Source organism: Oncorhynchus gorbuscha, linkage group LG26 (genome assembly GCF_021184085.1).
Source record: "Oncorhynchus gorbuscha isolate QuinsamMale2020 ecotype Even-year linkage group LG26, OgorEven_v1.0, whole genome shotgun sequence".
NCBI lineage: Eukaryota > Metazoa > Chordata > Actinopteri > Salmoniformes > Salmonidae > Oncorhynchus > Oncorhynchus gorbuscha.
The window spans coordinates 8,998,947-9,017,445 of NC_060198.1; the positions used below are offsets into that span (position 1 = coordinate 8,998,947).

Consider the following 18,499-nt stretch of genomic DNA (forward strand, 5'->3'; position numbering starts at 1 on the left):
TCACAGGCAGAGTAAGTACGCTTTTCCTTGAGGTGAGGAAGGGAATTATTTGATACTCTTTGAAAGGTAGGGTTTCAGGTGCTTTTGGAAGATGGGCAGGGACTCAGCTGTCCTGGCTTCAAGGGGAAGCTGTTTCTATCATTGGGGTGCCAGGACAGAGAAGAGCTTGGACTGGGCTGAGTGGGAGCTGCCCTCCCATACGGGTGGGAGGGCCAAGAGACTAGAGGTGGCAGAATGCAGTACTCGGATTGGGGTGTAGGGTTTGAGCATAGCCTGAATGTAGGGAGGGGCAGTTCCTCTTGCTGCTCCTTAGGCAAGCACCATGGTCTTGTAGTGGATGCGAGCTTCGACTGGAAGCCAGTGGATTGTGCGGAGGAGCGGGAGAACTTGGGAAGGTTGCAAACCAGGCGGGCTGCAGTGTTCCTCTTCTTCTCTCTCCTGACTGACTATGTATTTCATCCCAGGCAGGAACCGGCTGAAATGAATCACTTTCTTATGATGTGGCCTGAATTGATTTCATTTCAAAGCAGTTGATTTTATATTCCCTTTGAACATTACCGAATTGGATAACGTCTTAATTGAAGTGGCATCAAAATATTCAAAGTTATAAGTTCCTCAAAATGGCAACCTATAATTTTACTAGACTATAAAGCGTTCAATCATTCATTACTCTATGGGGTGATGGCATGATCTCTTGGTATGAACTTTACAGTATTTAATTATAGATTTAACTGAATTTGAAGTGACAACTGCTTCTCATCATAATTTATGCCCTTTCTCATAGCACTTTAGACTCAAATGATTTCACTACCATCTATCGACCTTTTTATGAATTCTTCTACTCTTCATCCTGGAGAAGGAAATGGAAGATGATTGGTGGAATTTACAGTATATATGGACGTCACTTCCGTTTCTCTTTCTCTTTTACCGTGAGGTACAGAACTCCATACGGCGTTGTCTCGTGGTGAGATAACAATTTACGATTTTCTTGAGATAAAAGTTGCGGAGACAAATACTAAAGCCTTGTTACCTTCAACTATAAAGTTGTGTCTGATTGTTTCCTATATCCGTATAAATATAACCGCTGTAAATAGCGAATTACATGTTAGACAGCTAGGCCAGAAGCCATGGCTACTACTAACTTTAGCACTAGTAGCTAGTTCAGCCATGCGTGCTCGTGAAATCCATTGAGGAAGCTGGATACTAATAACTAAAGTAACCAACATCCATAGAGCCAACCACACTAGTTTCACACATGTATCAGTGTAATGCTCTTTTGCAACATTGTATTTATTGATATGAATTGGTCAGCAACATTGCATCACTTTTTTTTATTTAACTAGGCAAGTCAGTTAAGAACATTCTTATTTACAATGACGGCCCACCAGGGAACAGTGGTTTAACTGCCTTGTGGCAGAACAGATGTTTACCTTGTCAGCTCAGGGATTCGGTCCAGCGACCCATCGGTTAGTTACTGGCCCAACACTCTAACCACTAGGCTACCCGCCGCCCCTCTTCCCCACATGCTCAAACCGATCATCACTCTGAGATCAGATGTCATTCATAAGGAACTGCAACAATATTTTGATTTAATAATTGTAAATTCTGTTTTTAGAAACGGATTTCAAGTCCCCGTGACAAGTGCCTGTATAAGTACACTAAATCATTATAAGCATTGCAGTTTTTGATAGTTTGTTCAGCACACAATTAAAGCCTGACACGGTCTGATGTCTGTGTTCAGGTGTCGGAAGTGTGCCAGAGTGATCCGGCCGGGTTTTCGCTAACATCAGTAGGGCTGCTGCCCAATGACTGGAGTTTGATAGTGACCTGAGCCACAATGACCCCTCAGTTCCAACTGCAACCACTCTCTGCTTCCCTACCTTTTATACAACATCTCACCGGTCTCCTCTCTTTTTTTCTCCCCCGCCAGCTTTTCCACATAACTCGTAACTTAGGAAAAGTGGTCACGATGTCCGGAGGTCTGGATGTGCTGCAGATGAAGGAGGAGGATGTGCTCAAGTTCCTGGCAGCCGGGACCCACCTGGGAGGTACCAACATGGACTTCCAGATGGAGCACTACACGTACAAGAGAAAGAGTGATGGTGAGTGGAGGAATATGAGATCCCTGGCTATTTGTCACTTTATGATCTGAAGACTTCCTGACCTCACACATATTTTGACTGGAGGATGTGAATGCTTTTGTTCCAGCCCTGCATTATCATACGTAATTCAACTATTCGTGGTCTTGAGTCTTGACATGATACACTGAATCAGATGTGTCGGTGCTGGGCTTGGAACAATAGTCTGCACATAAGTTTATATGATCAAGAGTTGTTGATACCTCTGATACACATTCCCCTTCTAAAAGCACTTGCGTTGTCCGGTCAGTGACTGGGTGAGTTGTCGTTGGAAGGGAATAGTAAAACCATCACTGTGGGTGAGATGGCAGTCTGAAACCGTAACTGACTCATCTCAATCAGTGATGGAACATCTTTCTAATATTGAATGTTTTTCTCTAGCTCAGACATTTATCCAATAGAGAATGATCTCAATGTTGGTGAAACACCAGTCCTCAGTCAGTTTTAATCTGTACAGTCTTTTTCTTCATTGATTGTCCTTAGAAAGGATAGCATGTGTATGGCTGTATGCATGTCTAGTATCAACATGTAACTGGTTGTCCCCTCAGGTGTGTACATCATCAACCTGAAGAAGACATGGGAGAAGCTGCTGCTGGCTGCCCGTGCCATCGTGGCCATTGAGAACCCAGCTGATGTCTGCGTCATCTCCTCCAGGAACACTGGACAGGTGAGACCCCCACTGCTAGCTCACCTGACATAGTCGAGGGCCCAGAGTTTCTCCTGGGTTATGTTCAGGAAGCGCAAAATGGAAGTGAACACTCTAAAGAGGAGAGGTACTATCTATACTTGTCTAATAAGAAACTTGTTTTCATTTACTGGTGTGTCCTGATGACCATTACCGTGGTCAGGTCAGTTGGCCTGATGTAATTGTGAGTGACTAGCTAAACGGCACACAATTAAAGCCTGGCACTGTGACATCTGTGTTCAGGTGTCGGAAGTGTGCCAGAGTGATCTGGCCGGGTTTTCGCTAACATCAGTAGGGCTGCTGCCCAATGACTGGAGTTTGATAGTGACCTGAGCCACAACCAAACATACCATATTACTGCTAAGTTATGTTCTTGATTGAGTCACCTCCTGCTTGTTAGCCAATCCAGTAACTCCACTCCCCGCTCTCCTCCAACCAGAGGGCTGTGCTGAAGTTTGCGTCCGCCACTGGCGCCACCACCTTCCACGGTCGTTTTACCCCCGGAACCTTCACCAATCAGATCCAGGCTGCTTTCCGTGAGCCCCGCCTCCTGATCGTGACAGATCCCCGTGCCGACCACCAGCCCCTGACTGAGGCCTCCTACGTCAACATCCCCACTATCGCCATGTGCAACACTGATTCTCCCCTCAGATACGTGGACATCGCCATCCCCTGCAACAACAAGGTACAGACAGGCCATAGACTACAGATATGTTCTAGTGGTTTCACTTTTTTATTAATGCATGTGTATATGTATATATAATGTGTATGTGTGAATAAGAGAGAATGACTTGAACAGCATATCATATCAGTTTTGTCCCCAATAGTGTTTCCTCAAAGTGAAAGGGTAGATGGGAACCTCTGCCAATATATTGGTCAACTGATGTAAATATGCAGCACACAATTAAAGCCTTACACGGTCTGATGTCTGTGTTCAGGTGTCGGAAGTGTGCCAGAGTGATCTGGCCGGGTTTTCGCTAACATCAGTAGGGCTGCTGCCCCATGACTGGAGTTTGATAGTGACCTGAGCCACAACCATGAACCCTACTGGGACTCTTCCTTCCTAGGGAGTTTCCTTCGCACTTCCTCATCAGTAGTCGAAGATGCCCTCCCATGTAGTCATGTTTTTACTGGGTATCAGTTCATCCACTAACCAGTTCTACTAGTTTAGACTGATTAATTCTGTTGGTGGCCTTCGTGTCTCTGTATGACTTTGACTGTTGCCGGTGCATATAATCATCAGTGCATTAGTATACAAATCTAGGTATAACTGTCTGTTGTCTCTTGTGTTCCAGGGCCACCACTCTGTTGGTCTGATGTGGTGGATGCTGTCTAGGGAGGTGCTGCGGATGAGGGGCACCATCTCCAGGGAACACCCCTGGGAGGTCATGCCTGATCTCTACTTCTACAGAGATCCAGAGGAGGTAACTGACATACTGGGACACTATGGTTCACACACTGTTTATACCAGGGGTTTTCAACTGGTCGTGGAGAGCTGAGCGTTTGAAGTTTTTGATCTAGTCCTGCACTAATTGTTTGATACAACTTAACTAATCATGGGCCTCTGTCTGGACCACGATTAATTGCATCAGATGTGTTGGTGCTGGACTGGAACAAAAACCTGCTCACCGTGTAGCTATTCAGGAACTGAGTTCGGAGACCTCGAATGCACATTCCCCTTCTAAAAGCACTTGCTTAGTCCGGTCAGTGACTGGGTGAGTTGTCGTTGGAAGGGAATAGTAAAACCATCACTGTGGGTGAGATGGCAGTCTGAAACCGTAACTGACTCATCTCAATCAGTGATGGGATAACTTGAAGCAAAATGTGCTTCTGATGTGATGTTGTATGCTTGCGCTAAGAATCCATATACCTGTGGTGCCTGCATACCTGAGCTCTCACTCAAATTGTAACGTCACAACCCTAATTTGTAACCTCTTCGTCCCGTTCCAGATTGAGAAGGAGGAGCAGGCCGCGGCTGAGAAGGCTGTTGGCAAGGAGGAGTTCCAGGGTGAGTGGACCGCCCCCACGGCCGACTTCGCCCAGCCCGAGGTGGCCGACTGGTCCGAGGGAGTGGCAGTGCCCTCTGTGCCCATCCAGCAGTTCCCTGCTGGCATTGAGGGTAAGAGCTTCACCGAGGGTAAGCGATGAATACACAGGAGTGGAGGCCACAAATGTAAAGGTGGATGGAGTAGCACATTTTGACAATCACAAAACAAAATGGCTACCGGAGTACATTTGACTCAAACTTTGTTTAATTCTTCTTTTCAGCCGCTGCTCCTTCCAAGGCCCCAGCTGCAGCTGAAGGCTTTGCTGGTGAGTTCTACTGAAAGTAAATTAGTATTGCCCCTTTTTTGCCCATCTAGGACCTAAAATGTCCTATATGACCAACACAGAGGGGTAGAGTAGTTCTCTCATAAACCTGTAGTGAAGCATCAAATCCTCACTGCGGATCCTGTCGGGAGAAACACAATTTCTCTTGACTGGAAATGTCTACGATAAATGGTTTGATTGTATTCTCACACATGCATGATTGTATTCCTACAGAGGATTGGAGTGCCCAGCCTGCCACAGAGGATTGGTCCGCTGCCCCCACTGCCCAGGCTACCGAGTGGGGTGGTGCCTCCGCTGATTGGTCCTAAGTGGTGTCGATCACTCGAGTCAATAGCTGTGCTGTAAACAGTGACGTCAATAAACTTGGCTTATTGTTTTTAAACTTGTCTATTTTTCTTGGGGTGAGGTCGATTTACAAATACATTTATTATGGTTTTTTTGCATTGACAGAATTTCATCTGTCATCTACTCTTGTGGTTTCTTCAGTTTGACCTTCAACACTCAAACATGGAGTCACAATGTATACGTACACACAAATCAGAAATCCATACAAATGTTGCAGTTTTGAGTTTAAAATTGATATTTAAAGATGGCATCACTAGTTGTTGCATTGAATGATAAATACACATTTAGTTGATTTGAAGAATATAATTTATAAATGGCTAATGAGCTTAGTTAAACTATTACAATGCTTAGTTTCAATTCAGGATTCTAGCTATAAAGGTGAATATCAGACAGTTGACTCCTGTGTTGTGAATTTGTGCCGAACAGGTTGATTGTAGAAAGTTCTTGGCAGATTTGAATTTATTTGCCATCGTGTCCATAAAATAAAATGGTGGCTAGATTATGGATCAGGCATTCCATATATATCTATATATAGCAGGCCTGGGCCTGACTGGGGTCACACTTTCGCCCCAGAAAACACACCTGACTCCAACTAATAATGACCATCTGGGAAGAAAAAGAATTACAATTAAGTTAAATCAGGTGTGTTTGCTAGGGGTGGGGGGGAAAGTGTGACACCTAATTGACTACATTTAAATGACATGAAATGCATTTATGTGCACTTGTCAGGCAAGCGCGCCTTTAACAAGAATGACTCCACGTTTTTATGCCCACCAAATGAACGTGATGGTGAAAGCAGTTTCTGGGTGAAAATATTATCACCCCAGATGGGACTCGAACCCACAATCCCTGGCTTAGGAGGCCAGTGCCTTATCCATTAGGCCACTGGGGCTGTCTTGTATGCATAACGAAACCACTGTATTTCAATGCTGTGTGCGGCACTTTATATTTCATGGGGGTGTTATCACGCATGCGCGACAACAACGGGACTGAATCCGGAGTTCAATTTACATTTCAACATGTGATCCTGAAGTGAAGAAGAGGATGAACGACGTTGCTAGGCAACACAAGCGTAATCCCCACACGGCAATGAAATCACAGATGTTTCATTAGCTAGTGGCTAACGTTAGCTAGTTTGATGCTCTTCGTTCACCCTATGCTATTCTTTGATTACAATTTTAGACAGCGAAGAGGTGTCTTTTGTTTTCGTATCTGTTGGTTCACTGTTAGCTAGATAGCGAGCCAGACAGCTAAGCTAATTCTAGCTAGAACATTTATAACAGTAATATCGTTAGCTAACGTGTAGCTAATTTACGTTAGTGTTGTTATCTAGCTATAATCAATTTCTCCATACTGAACAGTGACATTATGCCAGTGTAACTGCTGTGCCATCATGGTAAGTCTTACAAGTTAGCATACTAGTTGCGTAACTTGTTGGTTCGCTAAAAGTCTTGCTATGTTGTTAACTTTAGCTAGTTAGCTTTCTAGATGAATCATTGTCGTTTGCAAGCTACCAAACCAAAGTCTATTTCACCGATCTGTGATATGTGAAGAGGTTCATTTTAAAGTAATTGCAGTTAGCTAGTTTAACAGAGGATAACTGCGATAGTTACACGACATCCATTAAAACATGACTGTCTATCTTACCAAATGTACAACTATTGTTTGAATCCCGCTTTAGTAAACAAATTGTCTGCTGGCATGTCCGCAATAAGGATTCTCTTCCTTGTCACCTCCATCCAGATTCTATCTCGGGTGAAGCCAGCAGTAGGTGGAGATTCTGCAGTTAGCGTCAGTGAGAAGAAGAAGAAAAACAAAGCCAAGAAGAGCCCTCGCCTGGAGGAATACCTCAACCAGAGAGACTACCTTGGGGCACAAACTCTGTTAGAGGTAGCCAGATAGGAACTCATGTAGCTAGCTGTCATGTGCAATCAGCAAATGAATGATGAGCAACTCTGTACTAAATGTGACAGAAGATATGTGATCTGTGAAAGTCCTGTGTCCTCTCAACATTCTCCTTCCTCATTCTTGATATGGCGCTGTCTATAAGGTCTTTCTGTTTCCTTATTACAGTTGCATAGGTGTGTGCGTGCGACAGCGAGAGCACTGAGTCCTACTGTTGATGTGTTGGTTTGTCTTCCAGTTTCAGCGAGATGTTGGAGAAAAAGAGGAGCATGCAGACCTTTGGATTGGCTACTGTGCCTTTCACTTGGGTGATTACAAGAGAGCAATGGAGGTAGGTGTGTGTTCAGTCAATTTCATTCTTGTCTGAAGACAAGCCATTTTTCCAATGCTCTATATGACACATACACTATTGTTCAAAAGTTTGGGTTCACTTGGAAATGTCCTTGTTTCTGAAAGAAAAGCATTTATTTGTCCATTGAAATAACATCAAATTGATCAGAAATACAGTGTAGACATTGTTAATGTTGTAAATGACTATTGTAGCTGGAAATGGCTGATTTTTAATGGAATATCTACATAGGCGTACAGAGACACATTATCAGCAACCATCACTCCTGTGTTCCAATGGCACATTGTGTTAGCTAATCCAAGTTTAAGATTTTGAAAGGCTAGTTGATCATTAGAAAACCCTTTTGCAATTGTTAGTACAGCTGAACTTTTGTTCTGATTTAAAGAAACAATAAAACTGGCCTTAGACTAGTTAAGTATCTGGAGCATGAGCATTTGTGGGTTTGATTACAGGCTCAAAATGGCTAGAAACAAATAACTTTCTTCTGAAACTCGTCAGTCTATTCTTGTTCTGAGAAATGAAGGCTATTCCATGCGAGAAATTGCCAAGAAACTGGAGATCTCGTACAACGCTGTGTACTACTTCCTTCACAGAACAGCGCAAACTGTCTCTAACCAGAATAGAAAGAGGAGTGGGAGGCCCCAGTGCACAACTGAGTAAGAGGACAAGTACATAAGTGTCTAGTTTGAGAAACAGACGACTCACAAGTCCTCAACTGGCAGCTTCATTAAATAGCACCCGCAAAACACCAGTCTCAACGTCAACAGTGAAGAGGCGACTCCAGGATGCTGGCCTTCTAGGCAAAGTTGCAAAGAAAAAGCCATATCTCAGACTGGCCAATAACAAGAAAAATGGGCAAAAGAACACACACTGGACAGAGGAACTCTGCCTAGAAGGACAGCATCCCAGAGCCTGTTCACTGTTGACATTGAGACTGGTGTTTTGCGGATGCTATTTAATGAAGCTGCCAGTTGAGGACTTGTGAGTCGTCTATTTCTCAAACTAGACACTCTAATGTACTTGTCCTCTTGCTCAGTTGTGCACCGGGGCCATCCCTCTCTTCTTTCTATTCTGGTTAGAGACAGTTTGCGCTGTTCTGTGAAGGGAGTAGTACACAGCGTTGTACGAGATCTCCAGTTTCTTGGCAATTTCTCGCATGGAATGGCCTTCATTTCTCAGAACAAGAATAGACTGACGAGTTTCAAAAGAAAGTACTTAGTTTCTGGCCATTTTGAGCCTGTAATCAAACCCACAAATGCTGACGCTCCAGACACTCAACTAGTCTAAAGAAGGCCAGTTTTTTTGCTTCTTTAATCAGAACAACAGATTTCAGCTGTACTAACATAATTGCTAAAGGGTTTTCTAATGATCAATTAGCCTTTTTAAAATGATAACTTTGATTAGCTAACACAATGTGCCATTTGAACACATGAGTGATGGTTGCTGATAATGGGTCTCTGTACGCATATGTAGATATTCCATTCAAAATCAGCTGTTTCCAGCTACAATAGTCATTTACAACATTAACCATGTCTACACCCTATTTCTGATCAATTTTATGTTATTTTAATTGACAAAGAAATGTGCTTTTCTTTCAAAAACATGTACATTTCTAAGTGACCCCAAACTTTTGAATGGTAGTGTATATCTATTTATTTCAATGACAGGAGTACAGGGCCTTGACACTCAGGTTAGAAGGACCAGGGGAGGTGTGGGTGTATCTGGCCTGCACTCAGTTTTTCCTGGGGCTCTACAGAGAGGCAGAGGAGGCTGCAAACAAGGGTGAGTATTAAGCAAACATGTTTTGTAGTTTTTCATCCAACGGTTTCTGTTTCTTGCCCTGGTCGATAAGGTATTCCCTCTTTTTTTTCCTGTAGCTCCAAAGTGTGCACTTCAGAATCGCCTGCTCTTCCACTTGGCTCATAAGGTCAGAATTGTTACCTTTCTGTATTCTTTAATATGTTAATGTGTATTTCTCATCATTCTTTCTTGTTTGCTTCTGTACAGTTGCTTGTGCTGAGCGATTTTAGAGCTTTTTAGGTCGGTTCAGTTTCGGTTAGATTATTTCAAAATAATAACGGTTTTTGATTTCAACACTTGTTTTCTAGACATTAAATGCACTATTCATTATGTGGGTTTTAGTGCTGTAAGAACACAGAATAAAACAATTAGTGTAAGTCCCATGATGATAGTGACTTCCCATTACTGTTTATCACTTATTAACCATAATTTATTCACATTACTTTAATAAAATATTTCAGTTGTTGTGTATATTACATTTATTTTAGGTCTATTTGATGACTTTATTATTTCATTCCAAGTCATCGTCTCATCACTATAGAGCTGCTACCTATGCTGTCTGACAAAACTATTTTAGTACTTCTTCAAAGTAAATAAGGCATACTTTTATGACTGCTGAATACCAATTATCAATCATAGATCATGTATTTTCAGGTAGAGATACGTCACGTAGCAACTGCTCTCTATCCCTCTCGATCGCATGTTCTTCTGTCTCTTCTCTCTGTCTCAGACCGGACAAGTAGGCACGCAATGGATTATGGTCATTGTAGTTAGTTTAGCACAGAAAATGTGTTAATTATGTAGAATATTGGCCTTTTTGGAAACTACAACCCTTTACTACATCGTACAGTTGGGTCTTGATTTAATTTATCTCTGGAGAAACTGCGCATTGAGCACAACATGGAATTCAAATAATTGAACTGCCATCAGTCAATTCGTTGTTTAAAGACTGAAAAATAGCCGACATTTTGATGAATCGCTCAGCTCTAACGGTTGCATAAAATCATGTTTTACACAATTCCCAAGTGTCAATACTTCTACTGAACAAAAATATAAATGCACCATGAAACAATTTCAAATATTTTACTGAGTTACAGTTCATATAAGGAAATCAGCCATTTGAAATAAATACATTTGGCCCTAACATGACTGGGAATACAGATATGCATCTGTTGGTTACAGATGCATTAAAAAAGGTAGGGGTGTGGATAAGAAAACCAGTCAGTATCTGGCGTGACCACCATTTGCCTCATGCAGCGTGACACATCTCCTTCGCATAGAGTTGATCAGGCTGTTGATTGTGTCCTGTGGAATGTTGTCCCACTCCTCTTCAGTGGCTGTGCGAAGTTGTTTGATATGGGTGCGAACTGGAGCATGTTGTCGTACATGTCGATACAGAGCATCACAAACATGCTCATAGGTGACATATTTATATATTGAATTTTTTTAATTGAACCTTTATTTAACCAGGTAGGCTAGTTGAGAACAAGTTCTCATTTACAACTGCGACCTAGCCAAGATAAAGCACAGCAGTTTGACACATACAACAACACAGAGTTACATGGAATAAACAAAAATACAGTAGAATAAAGAAGTCTATATATAGTGAGTGCAAATGAGGTAAGATCAGGGAGGCAAGGCAATAAATAGGCCATGGTGGCGAAGTAATTACAATATACCAATGAAACACTGGCATGGTAGATGTGCAGAAGATGAATGTGCAAGTAGAGATACTGGGCTGCAAAGGAGCAAGATGAATGAATAAATAAATACAGTATGGGGATGAGGTAGTTGGATGGGCTGTTTACAGATGGGCTATGTGCAGTGATCTGTGAGTTGCTCTGACAGCTGGTGCTTAAAGCTAGTGAGGGAGATATGGGTCTCCAGCTTCATTGATTTTTGCAGTTCGTTCCAGTCATTGGCAGCAGAGAACTGGAAGGAAGGGCAGCCAAAGGGAGAATTGGCTTTGGGAGTGACCAGTGAGATATACTTGCTGGAGCGCATGCTACAGGTGGGTGCTGCTATGGTGACCAGTGAGCAGAGATAAGGCGGGGCTTTACCTAGCAGAGACTTGTAGATGGCCTGGAGCCGGTGGGTTTGGTGACGAGTATGAAGTGAGGGCCAGCCAACGAGGTTGGCAGGTCACAGTGGTGGGTGGTATATGGGGCTTTGGTGACTAAACAGATGGCACTGTGATAGACTGCATCCAATTTGTTTAGTAGTGTTGGAGGCTATTTTATACATTACATTGCTGAAGTCGAGGATCGGTAGGATAGTCAGTTTTACGATGGTATGTTTGGCAGCATGAGTGAAGGATGCTTTGTTGTGAAATAGGGAGCCAATTCTAGATTTAATTTTGGATTGGAGATGCTTAATGTGAATCTGGAAGGAGAGTTTACAGTCTAGCCAGACACCTAGAATATGTGGACAACTACAAATACCTAAGTCAGAACTGTCCAGAGTTGTAATGCTGGACGGGCAGGCAGGTGTGGGCAGCGATCGGTTGAAGAGCATGCATTTAGTTTTACTTGCATTTAAGAGCAGTTGGAGGCCACGGAAGGGGAGTTGTACGGCATTGAAGCTCGTCTGGAGGTTAACAGTGTCCAAAGAAGGGCTGGAAGTATACAGAATGGAGTCGTCTGCGTAGAGGTGGATCAGAGAATCACCAGCAGCAAGAGCGACATCATTGATGTATACAGAATTTAACCCTGTGGCACCCCCATAGAGACTGCCAGAGATCCGGACAACTGCCCCTCCGATTTGACACACTGAACTCTATCAGAGAAGTAGTTGGTGAACCAGGCGAGGCAATCATTTGAGAAACCAAGGATATTGAGTCTGCTGATAAGAATGTGGTGATTGACAGAGTCGAAAGCCTTGGCCAGGTTGATGAATACGGCTGCACAGTAATGTCTCTTATCGATGGCGGTTATGATATCGTTTAGGACCTTGAGCGTGGCTGAGGTGCACCCATGACCAGCTCTGAAACCAGATTGCATAGCGAAGAAGGTACGGTGGGATTCAAAATGGTCGGTAATCTGTTTGTTAACTTGGCTTTCGAAGACCTTAAAGGCAGGGTAGGATAGATATAGGTCTGTAACAGTTTGGGTCTAGAGTGTCTCCCCCTTTTGAAGAGGAGGATGACCGCGGCAGCTTTCCAATCTTTGGGAATCTCAGACGATACGAAAGAGAGGTTGAACAGGCTAGTAATAGGGGTTGCAACAATTTTGGCAGATCATTTTAAGAAGAGGGGGTCCAGATTGTCTAGCCCGGCTGATTTGTAGGGGTCCAGATTTTGCAGCTCTTTCAGAACATCCGCTATCTGGATTTGGGTGAAAAATAAATGGGGAGGCTTGGGCAAGTTGCTGTGGGAAGTGCAGGGCTGTTGACCAGGGTAGGGGTAGTCAGGTGGAAAGCATGGCCAGCCGTCGAAAAATGCTTATTGAAATTCTCAATTATAGTGGATTTATCGGTGGTGACAGTGTTTCCAAGCCTCTGTGCAGTGGGCAGCTGGGAGGAGGTGCTCTTATTCTGCATGGACTTTACAGTGTCCCAGAACTTTTTTGAGTTTGTGCTACAGGATGCAAATTTCTGCTTGAAAAAGCTAGCCTTAGCTTTCCTAACTTCCTGTGTATATTGGTTCTTAACTTCCCTGAAAAGTTGCATATCACAGGGGCTATTCGATGCTAATGCAGAACGCCACAGGATGTTTTTGTGCTGGTCAAGGGCAGTCAGGTCTGGAGAGAACCAAGGGCTGGTGAGTATGCAGGTCATGGAATAACTGGGACATTTTCAGCTTCAGGAATTGTGTACAGATCCTTGCGACATAGGTCAATGCATTATCATGATGAAACATGAGGTGATGGCGACAGATGAATGGCACAACAAGGGGCCTCAGGATCTCGTCGCATTATCTCTGTGTATTAAAATTGCCGTTTATAAAATGCAATTGTGTTCATTGTCCATAGCTTATGCCTGTCCAACTCCACCTCCACCATGGAGCACTCTGTTCACAACGTTGACATCAGCAAACCACTCACCCCCACAACGTTTGTGAGGCCGGTTGGACATGCGGTCAAATTCTCTAAAATTATATTTGGAGGCGGCTTATGGTAGAGAAATTAACATTCAATTATCTGGCTATAGTTCGCCAATTACTCACTCCCTCAAACACTTTAGACATCTGTGGCATTGTGTTGTGTGACACAACTGCACATTTCAGAGTGTACTTTTATTGTCCCCAGCACAAGGTGCACCTGTTTAATGATCATGCTGTTTAATCAGCTTCTTGATATGCCACATCTGTCAGGTGGATGGATTGTGTTGGCAAAGGACAAATGCTCACTTACAGGGATGTAAACACATTTATACACTAAATTTGAGTAAAATAAGCTATTTGTGCATATGGAATATTTCTGGGATTTTGTATTTCAGCTCATGAAACATGCGACCAACACTTTACATGTTTATATTTTTGTTCAGTGTATTTTTTTCTCTTTTTGTAATGCAACTGTATGCCACTGTAGGTGGCAAACCAACCAAACCAGCCATGCCTTTCCTCTCTGTTCCCAGTTCAACGATGAGAAGAAGCTGATGGGTTTCCACCAGAACCTGGAGGATGTGACTGAGGACCAGCTGAGCCTGGCCTCCATCCACTACATGAGGTCACACTACCAGGAGGCCATCGACATCTACAAACGCATCCTGCTACAGAATAGGTACTTATACTGAACCTTTCTCCCATGTCCCTTCATCAAAATCACTGATTGGCAAGAGCATAGTCCCACAAATCCCTCATATGACAGATTACAGTGGTCCCACTAGTACCAATGGGTATTGTGGATTGTCTGAATGAGTCGGTGTCAATTATACTGTAAATTCTTATTACTATATACAGTAAACATACTATACGCCATATATTTAGGATGAAGTATTAGAAAATTGAAAGGACACATTTTCATTGTGTTGAGACCGAGACAAGAAGATGAAGGGAGACGGCTGTAGTTATTTTGCAGTGGAGAAAGATGGTGTATTATATTGGACGGTGCAGTCAAAAAGCAAGAGGGAAAGATGCACAAGGACTTCTATTCAAGAATGCAATGTGAGCTGTGGGACTAGCTATTGCATCTTTTACCATATATTTTCTTTTAACCCCAGAGATTTCCTGGCTCTTAACGTGTACGTAGCGCTGTGCTACTACAAGTTGGACTACTATGATGTTTCCCAAGAGGTGTTGGCTGTGTATCTGCAGAGTATTCCTGAATCCACCATCGCTCTCAACCTCAAGGCCTGCAACCACTTCAGGCTGTACAACGGCAAGGCAGCCGAGGTAAAGCAACTCCGTATGCGTCTACGGTCAAAACAGACCGCCGTGCATCTACACGCGTGTTTGCCTGACATCAATGTTTATGCCTACACTTGTCATGTACAGCAATAAATAATGTGGTTCAATTTGTTCTTTTCTCTCTCAGGCCGAGTTAAAGAACCTCATAGACATCTCCTCCTGCTCCTTTGAGTTTGCTAAGGAGCTTATCCGGCATAACCTGGTAAGCCGTTCCACCACCTCTGTTGTGTGAGTGTGTTTGCATGACAGTGACCCCATGCTCTATAACCTTTGACCTCCTAACCCCAGGTGGTGTTTCGTGGTGGGGAGGGTGCGTTGCAGGTGTTGCCCCCGTTGATTGATGTCATCTCTGAGGCTCGATTGAACCTGGTCATCTACTACCTCAGACAAGGTGGGTCTTAGCCACAGGTGGTTCTCTTTGAATCCTAATCCTTACATTGAAAAGTTGAATGGCTATTTTGTCATCAGTGAATTGCATCTTTATGTTTCAGATGATGTTCAAGAGGCTTACACCCTCATAAAAGACTTGGAGCCAACCACGCCACAGGTAGTAATAGTTTCACATTATCAGGTGTCATGAGAGGAAGTCTCACTGTTTTAAGACTAAAGCCTTAATAGCGTACATGCAGTAAATTAACACAATCTATTTATTTAAGGAGTACATTTTGAAAGGAGTGGTGAATGCTGCTTTGGGTCAAGAAATTGGATCGGTGAGTAAGTGTTTGACAAACTACCCGAAAACCCCCTAGGACCACACAGTAGAAATGTCTGAGTAGATTAGGAATGTCTTATAAACCTGGTTTAGTAAGATCATCACTGATATGAAATCTGACTGACGAGCAGTCTCTGTTCCCTCCTCGTCCCTGCCGGTATCTCTGCTGCAGAGGGATCACCTGAAGATCGCTCAACAGTTCTTCCAGCTGGTCGGAGGCTCAGCCAGCGAATGCGGTAATGTGAATGAATGAATCTAAAGCGATTCAACCAAGAAGCTAGGAGTTAGCGTGTATGTCTGCGTGTGAGTGAGCATGTGCGTCTTTGTCTCACTGTCTGTATCTCGCTCTCCTCAGACACGATACCTGGAAGACAGTGTATGGCTTCCTGTTTCTTCCTTCTGAGGCAGTTTGAAGACGTTCTCATCTACCTCAACTCAGTCAAGGTTTGCATGGCCCAAAGCATGTAGCACTAGGACAGTACACCACGTGGGCATGTTTCCACACACACACGCAATCATTTTTCTTTTCCTTTGCATTTGAGTGCTTGACATATTTATGGATTGGTGTGGAAATAACATGTATACTTGGGGAAAGGAGGGGAGCATTATTTCTGTTTGTTTATTTTTGGTTTGTCATTAACAGAGTTACTTCTATACCGAGGATATGTTCAATTTCAACTACGCCCAGGCCAAAGCTGCCTTGGGCAACTACAAAGAAGCAGAGGAGGTACATCCTGTCAACATAGAAAAATGCTTTTCTGCTTGCATGAGTAGTGTATTGAATCAGTTCAAAATTCATGTTGTAACATTCTTTTATATTGGACTCAGATATTTCTGCTGATCCAGGGTGAGAAGATGAAGACTGACTATGTATACCTGAGCTGGCTGACTCGCTGCTGTATGTATCCAGGCTGAAATACATGATCCATTTGTCGTCAATACATTTTCAATACCTTTTACATCAATACGATATCTACATGCATGATCTAAGAAACAAAATATGACAAATTTAATTTGAATAGATATATTTTCTAAATAGTGTTGTCTCTCCTCCTGCTCAGACATCATGAACCAGAAAGGCCGGCTAGCCTGGGAGCTGTATCTGAAGATGGGGGCTTCGCCAGATTCCTTCAGCCTCCTACAACTCATTGCCAACGACTGCTATAAGGTGAGGCTCACTACTATTCTCTCTACTAACTTAGTTTCCAGGCTAACCACAAGTCAGCAATGGCTTAATCTCCCGCACCAGACTTCCTCCACAATAGACTGGAGACGAGATTAGCAAAGGCCAAGCTTTCTCAATATTCATTGCAATTAAATGTTGCTCTGTCGGTCTGTGCTTTCAGATGGGTCAGTTCTACTGGGCAGCCAAAGCATTCGATACTCTGGAGAAACTGGATCCCGACTCCAACTACTGGGAGGGCAAGAGAGGGGCTTGTGTCGGAATCTTCCAGCTCATTCTGGCAGGCAGAGAGCCAAAGTAAGTATTGGCTAAGTTTCTTAGTCTTAAGTCCAATTTTGATACCAACACTTGTCTGTGTTAAAGATTTGTCCCCTACACAGTCCCCAACACATCAAATATGAAAATCATGTCCTCCACAGAGATGTTTTGGCACATCATTTTTGTACCTTGAGTAATTTGCATTGCACAGTAAAGTGTGACTTTTGTGATTCAGGCACTTTAATTTTTTTACTTTATCAACAACCATGATGGTAATGTTATGACAAAATTGCCATTGTACAATATGACCTGTTCCTAACTTCCCATCACTAAGAACCATTGTCTGTGGTTCCACAGGGAAACCTTGAAGGAGGTGCTGCCCCTGTTGAGGAGCACACAGAACCCCCAGGTGGAGTACATTATCAGAGCTCTGAGGAAATGGGCCAAAGACAACAGGGTTCCTCTGACATAGCAATGTCATAACGTGCTTAACTCACATAATACACAACTATTACATTATATATGTGGTTTACATGTGCATTTTTTTATCAGATACTTTACTAGTGAAAATCTATAAAATAACATGTTCTCATGAGTCATGCACAATGTGTATTGATGTGCTTTATTGTACATGTGTCACAGTATTTATATCATGTAATACATGTTTTATTTGCAATGTATATAATTCTGTACAATCTCGCCAATCAATTGTATTCAAATGTTTATTTTGTATTACTCAAATGATGCTGATACAAGTATTAAACAGTGTTCTCTTTATAAAGCGTTGTTTACCTTTTTCTCTCTATTGTTTGTTCTATATACATTCACTATTTCTGTCATGATGTTGTTTTTTTATTGTGGGCAAACTGACACAAATAGGCATACATTTGAATTAAATGGTACATGTACTGTCTTTTGAAGTCCAAAATACCCTATTGCTAATACACTTCTTAAATCATCTAAATGATAGGAAGCAGTGTCTCTACAAAATAATTGAACGCAACAAAAAAACTCTATTTCAACAGGTGTCCACCAATGTTTGCTTGTGTTGCGTCGTCAGTGCCCATGACGGTAACTCAGGGTCACCCAACTGGCTTATTTGGTTCAGTTTGAGATGTACTGTGTGTGTAGCTAGGTCATTGTGGAAAAACCCACAATTCAGCATTTCAGCACTGACTGAATGGATGACATAAGAATGCCATCAAAACAGATTCCAATCCATTTTCTATGTTAGTGAGCAAAATGATTCTGGTGACATGGGCTATGATCTGATAAGATGTCCTTTCACAAAAGACATATCCGTTAAGGTCATAATACTAGTGCCATCTTCTTCAGATGTTCTTATTATCGCCTATTGTGATAGGGGCGGGATTAAAATGGGGGCAAATGCAGTGATTGGCTATGATAACCCCCCTCGCTCACGCTACTTCCGTTTTGTCTGTGTGCGCA

General features: G+C 42.8%; 2 protein-coding genes and 3 non-coding genes across 6 annotated transcripts; 4 read left to right on the forward strand and 1 right to left on the reverse strand.

Moving 5' to 3' along the window:
• The first annotated feature begins 870 nt into the window (after positions 1 to 870).
• On the forward strand, positions 871 to 5,536 carry LOC124016131 (40S ribosomal protein SA). Of its 2 annotated transcripts, none has more exons than XM_046331661.1 (8): positions 871 to 964; positions 1,931 to 2,102; positions 2,687 to 2,805; positions 3,263 to 3,508; positions 4,119 to 4,247; positions 4,774 to 4,960; positions 5,092 to 5,136; positions 5,368 to 5,536. In XM_046331661.1, the coding sequence occupies exons 2-8, from the start codon at positions 1,970 to 1,972 to the stop codon at positions 5,460 to 5,462; spliced, it is 954 nt and encodes a 317-aa protein (XP_046187617.1). In that variant the 5' UTR covers positions 871 to 964; positions 1,931 to 1,969; the 3' UTR covers positions 5,463 to 5,536. The 2 variants fall into 2 exon arrangements, with proteins under 2 accessions (XP_046187617.1, XP_046187618.1); XM_046331662.1 differs by having other exon boundaries at positions 4,774 to 4,942.
• Positions 3,024 to 3,165, forward strand: LOC124016555. Its single transcript, XR_006835367.1, has one exon. It is a non-coding gene; the product is annotated as a small nucleolar RNA SNORA62/SNORA6 family (small nucleolar RNA).
• Positions 5,175 to 5,293, forward strand: LOC124016584. Its single transcript, XR_006835395.1, has one exon. It is a non-coding gene; the product is annotated as a small nucleolar RNA SNORA26 (small nucleolar RNA).
• A 782-nt stretch (positions 5,537 to 6,318) lies between the features above and the next one.
• trnar-ccu lies at positions 6,319 to 6,391 on the reverse strand. Its single transcript has one exon. It is a non-coding gene; the product is annotated as a tRNA-Arg (tRNA).
• A 90-nt stretch (positions 6,392 to 6,481) lies between these two features.
• LOC124015709 (intraflagellar transport protein 56) lies at positions 6,482 to 17,825 on the forward strand. Its single transcript, XM_046331119.1, has 18 exons — positions 6,482 to 6,895; positions 7,243 to 7,389; positions 7,643 to 7,735; positions 9,421 to 9,535; positions 9,631 to 9,680; positions 14,126 to 14,271; positions 14,711 to 14,882; positions 15,025 to 15,099; positions 15,186 to 15,288; positions 15,389 to 15,444; positions 15,554 to 15,607; positions 15,782 to 15,845; positions 15,965 to 16,053; positions 16,253 to 16,336; positions 16,438 to 16,507; positions 16,671 to 16,777; positions 16,956 to 17,089; positions 17,408 to 17,825. Exons 1-18 carry the CDS (start codon positions 6,893 to 6,895, stop codon positions 17,520 to 17,522), a joined length of 1,677 nt encoding a protein of 558 aa, XP_046187075.1. The 5' UTR covers positions 6,482 to 6,892; the 3' UTR covers positions 17,523 to 17,825.
• The last annotated feature ends 674 nt before the right edge of the window (positions 17,826 to 18,499 follow it).

Bases quoted from the DNA above. Each gene is read 5' to 3' on its own strand.
- LOC124015709 (XM_046331119.1), top strand. The intron at 9,536-9,630 runs GTGAGTATTAAG...TTTTTCCTGTAG, and splicing joins AGAGGAGGCTGCAAACAAGG to CTCCAAAGTGTGCACTTCAG. The intron at 15,846-15,964 runs GTAATGTGAATG...CGCTCTCCTCAG, and splicing joins AGGCTCAGCCAGCGAATGCG to ACACGATACCTGGAAGACAG.
- LOC124016131 (XM_046331661.1), top strand. From the start codon at position 1,970: ATGTCCGGAGGTCTGGATGTGCTGCAGATGAAGGAGGAGGATGTGCTC. The intron at 2,103-2,686 runs GTGAGTGGAGGA...TTGTCCCCTCAG, and splicing joins GTACAAGAGAAAGAGTGATG to GTGTGTACATCATCAACCTG. The intron at 4,961-5,091 runs GTAAGCGATGAA...TCTTCTTTTCAG, and splicing joins GGGTAAGAGCTTCACCGAGG to CCGCTGCTCCTTCCAAGGCC.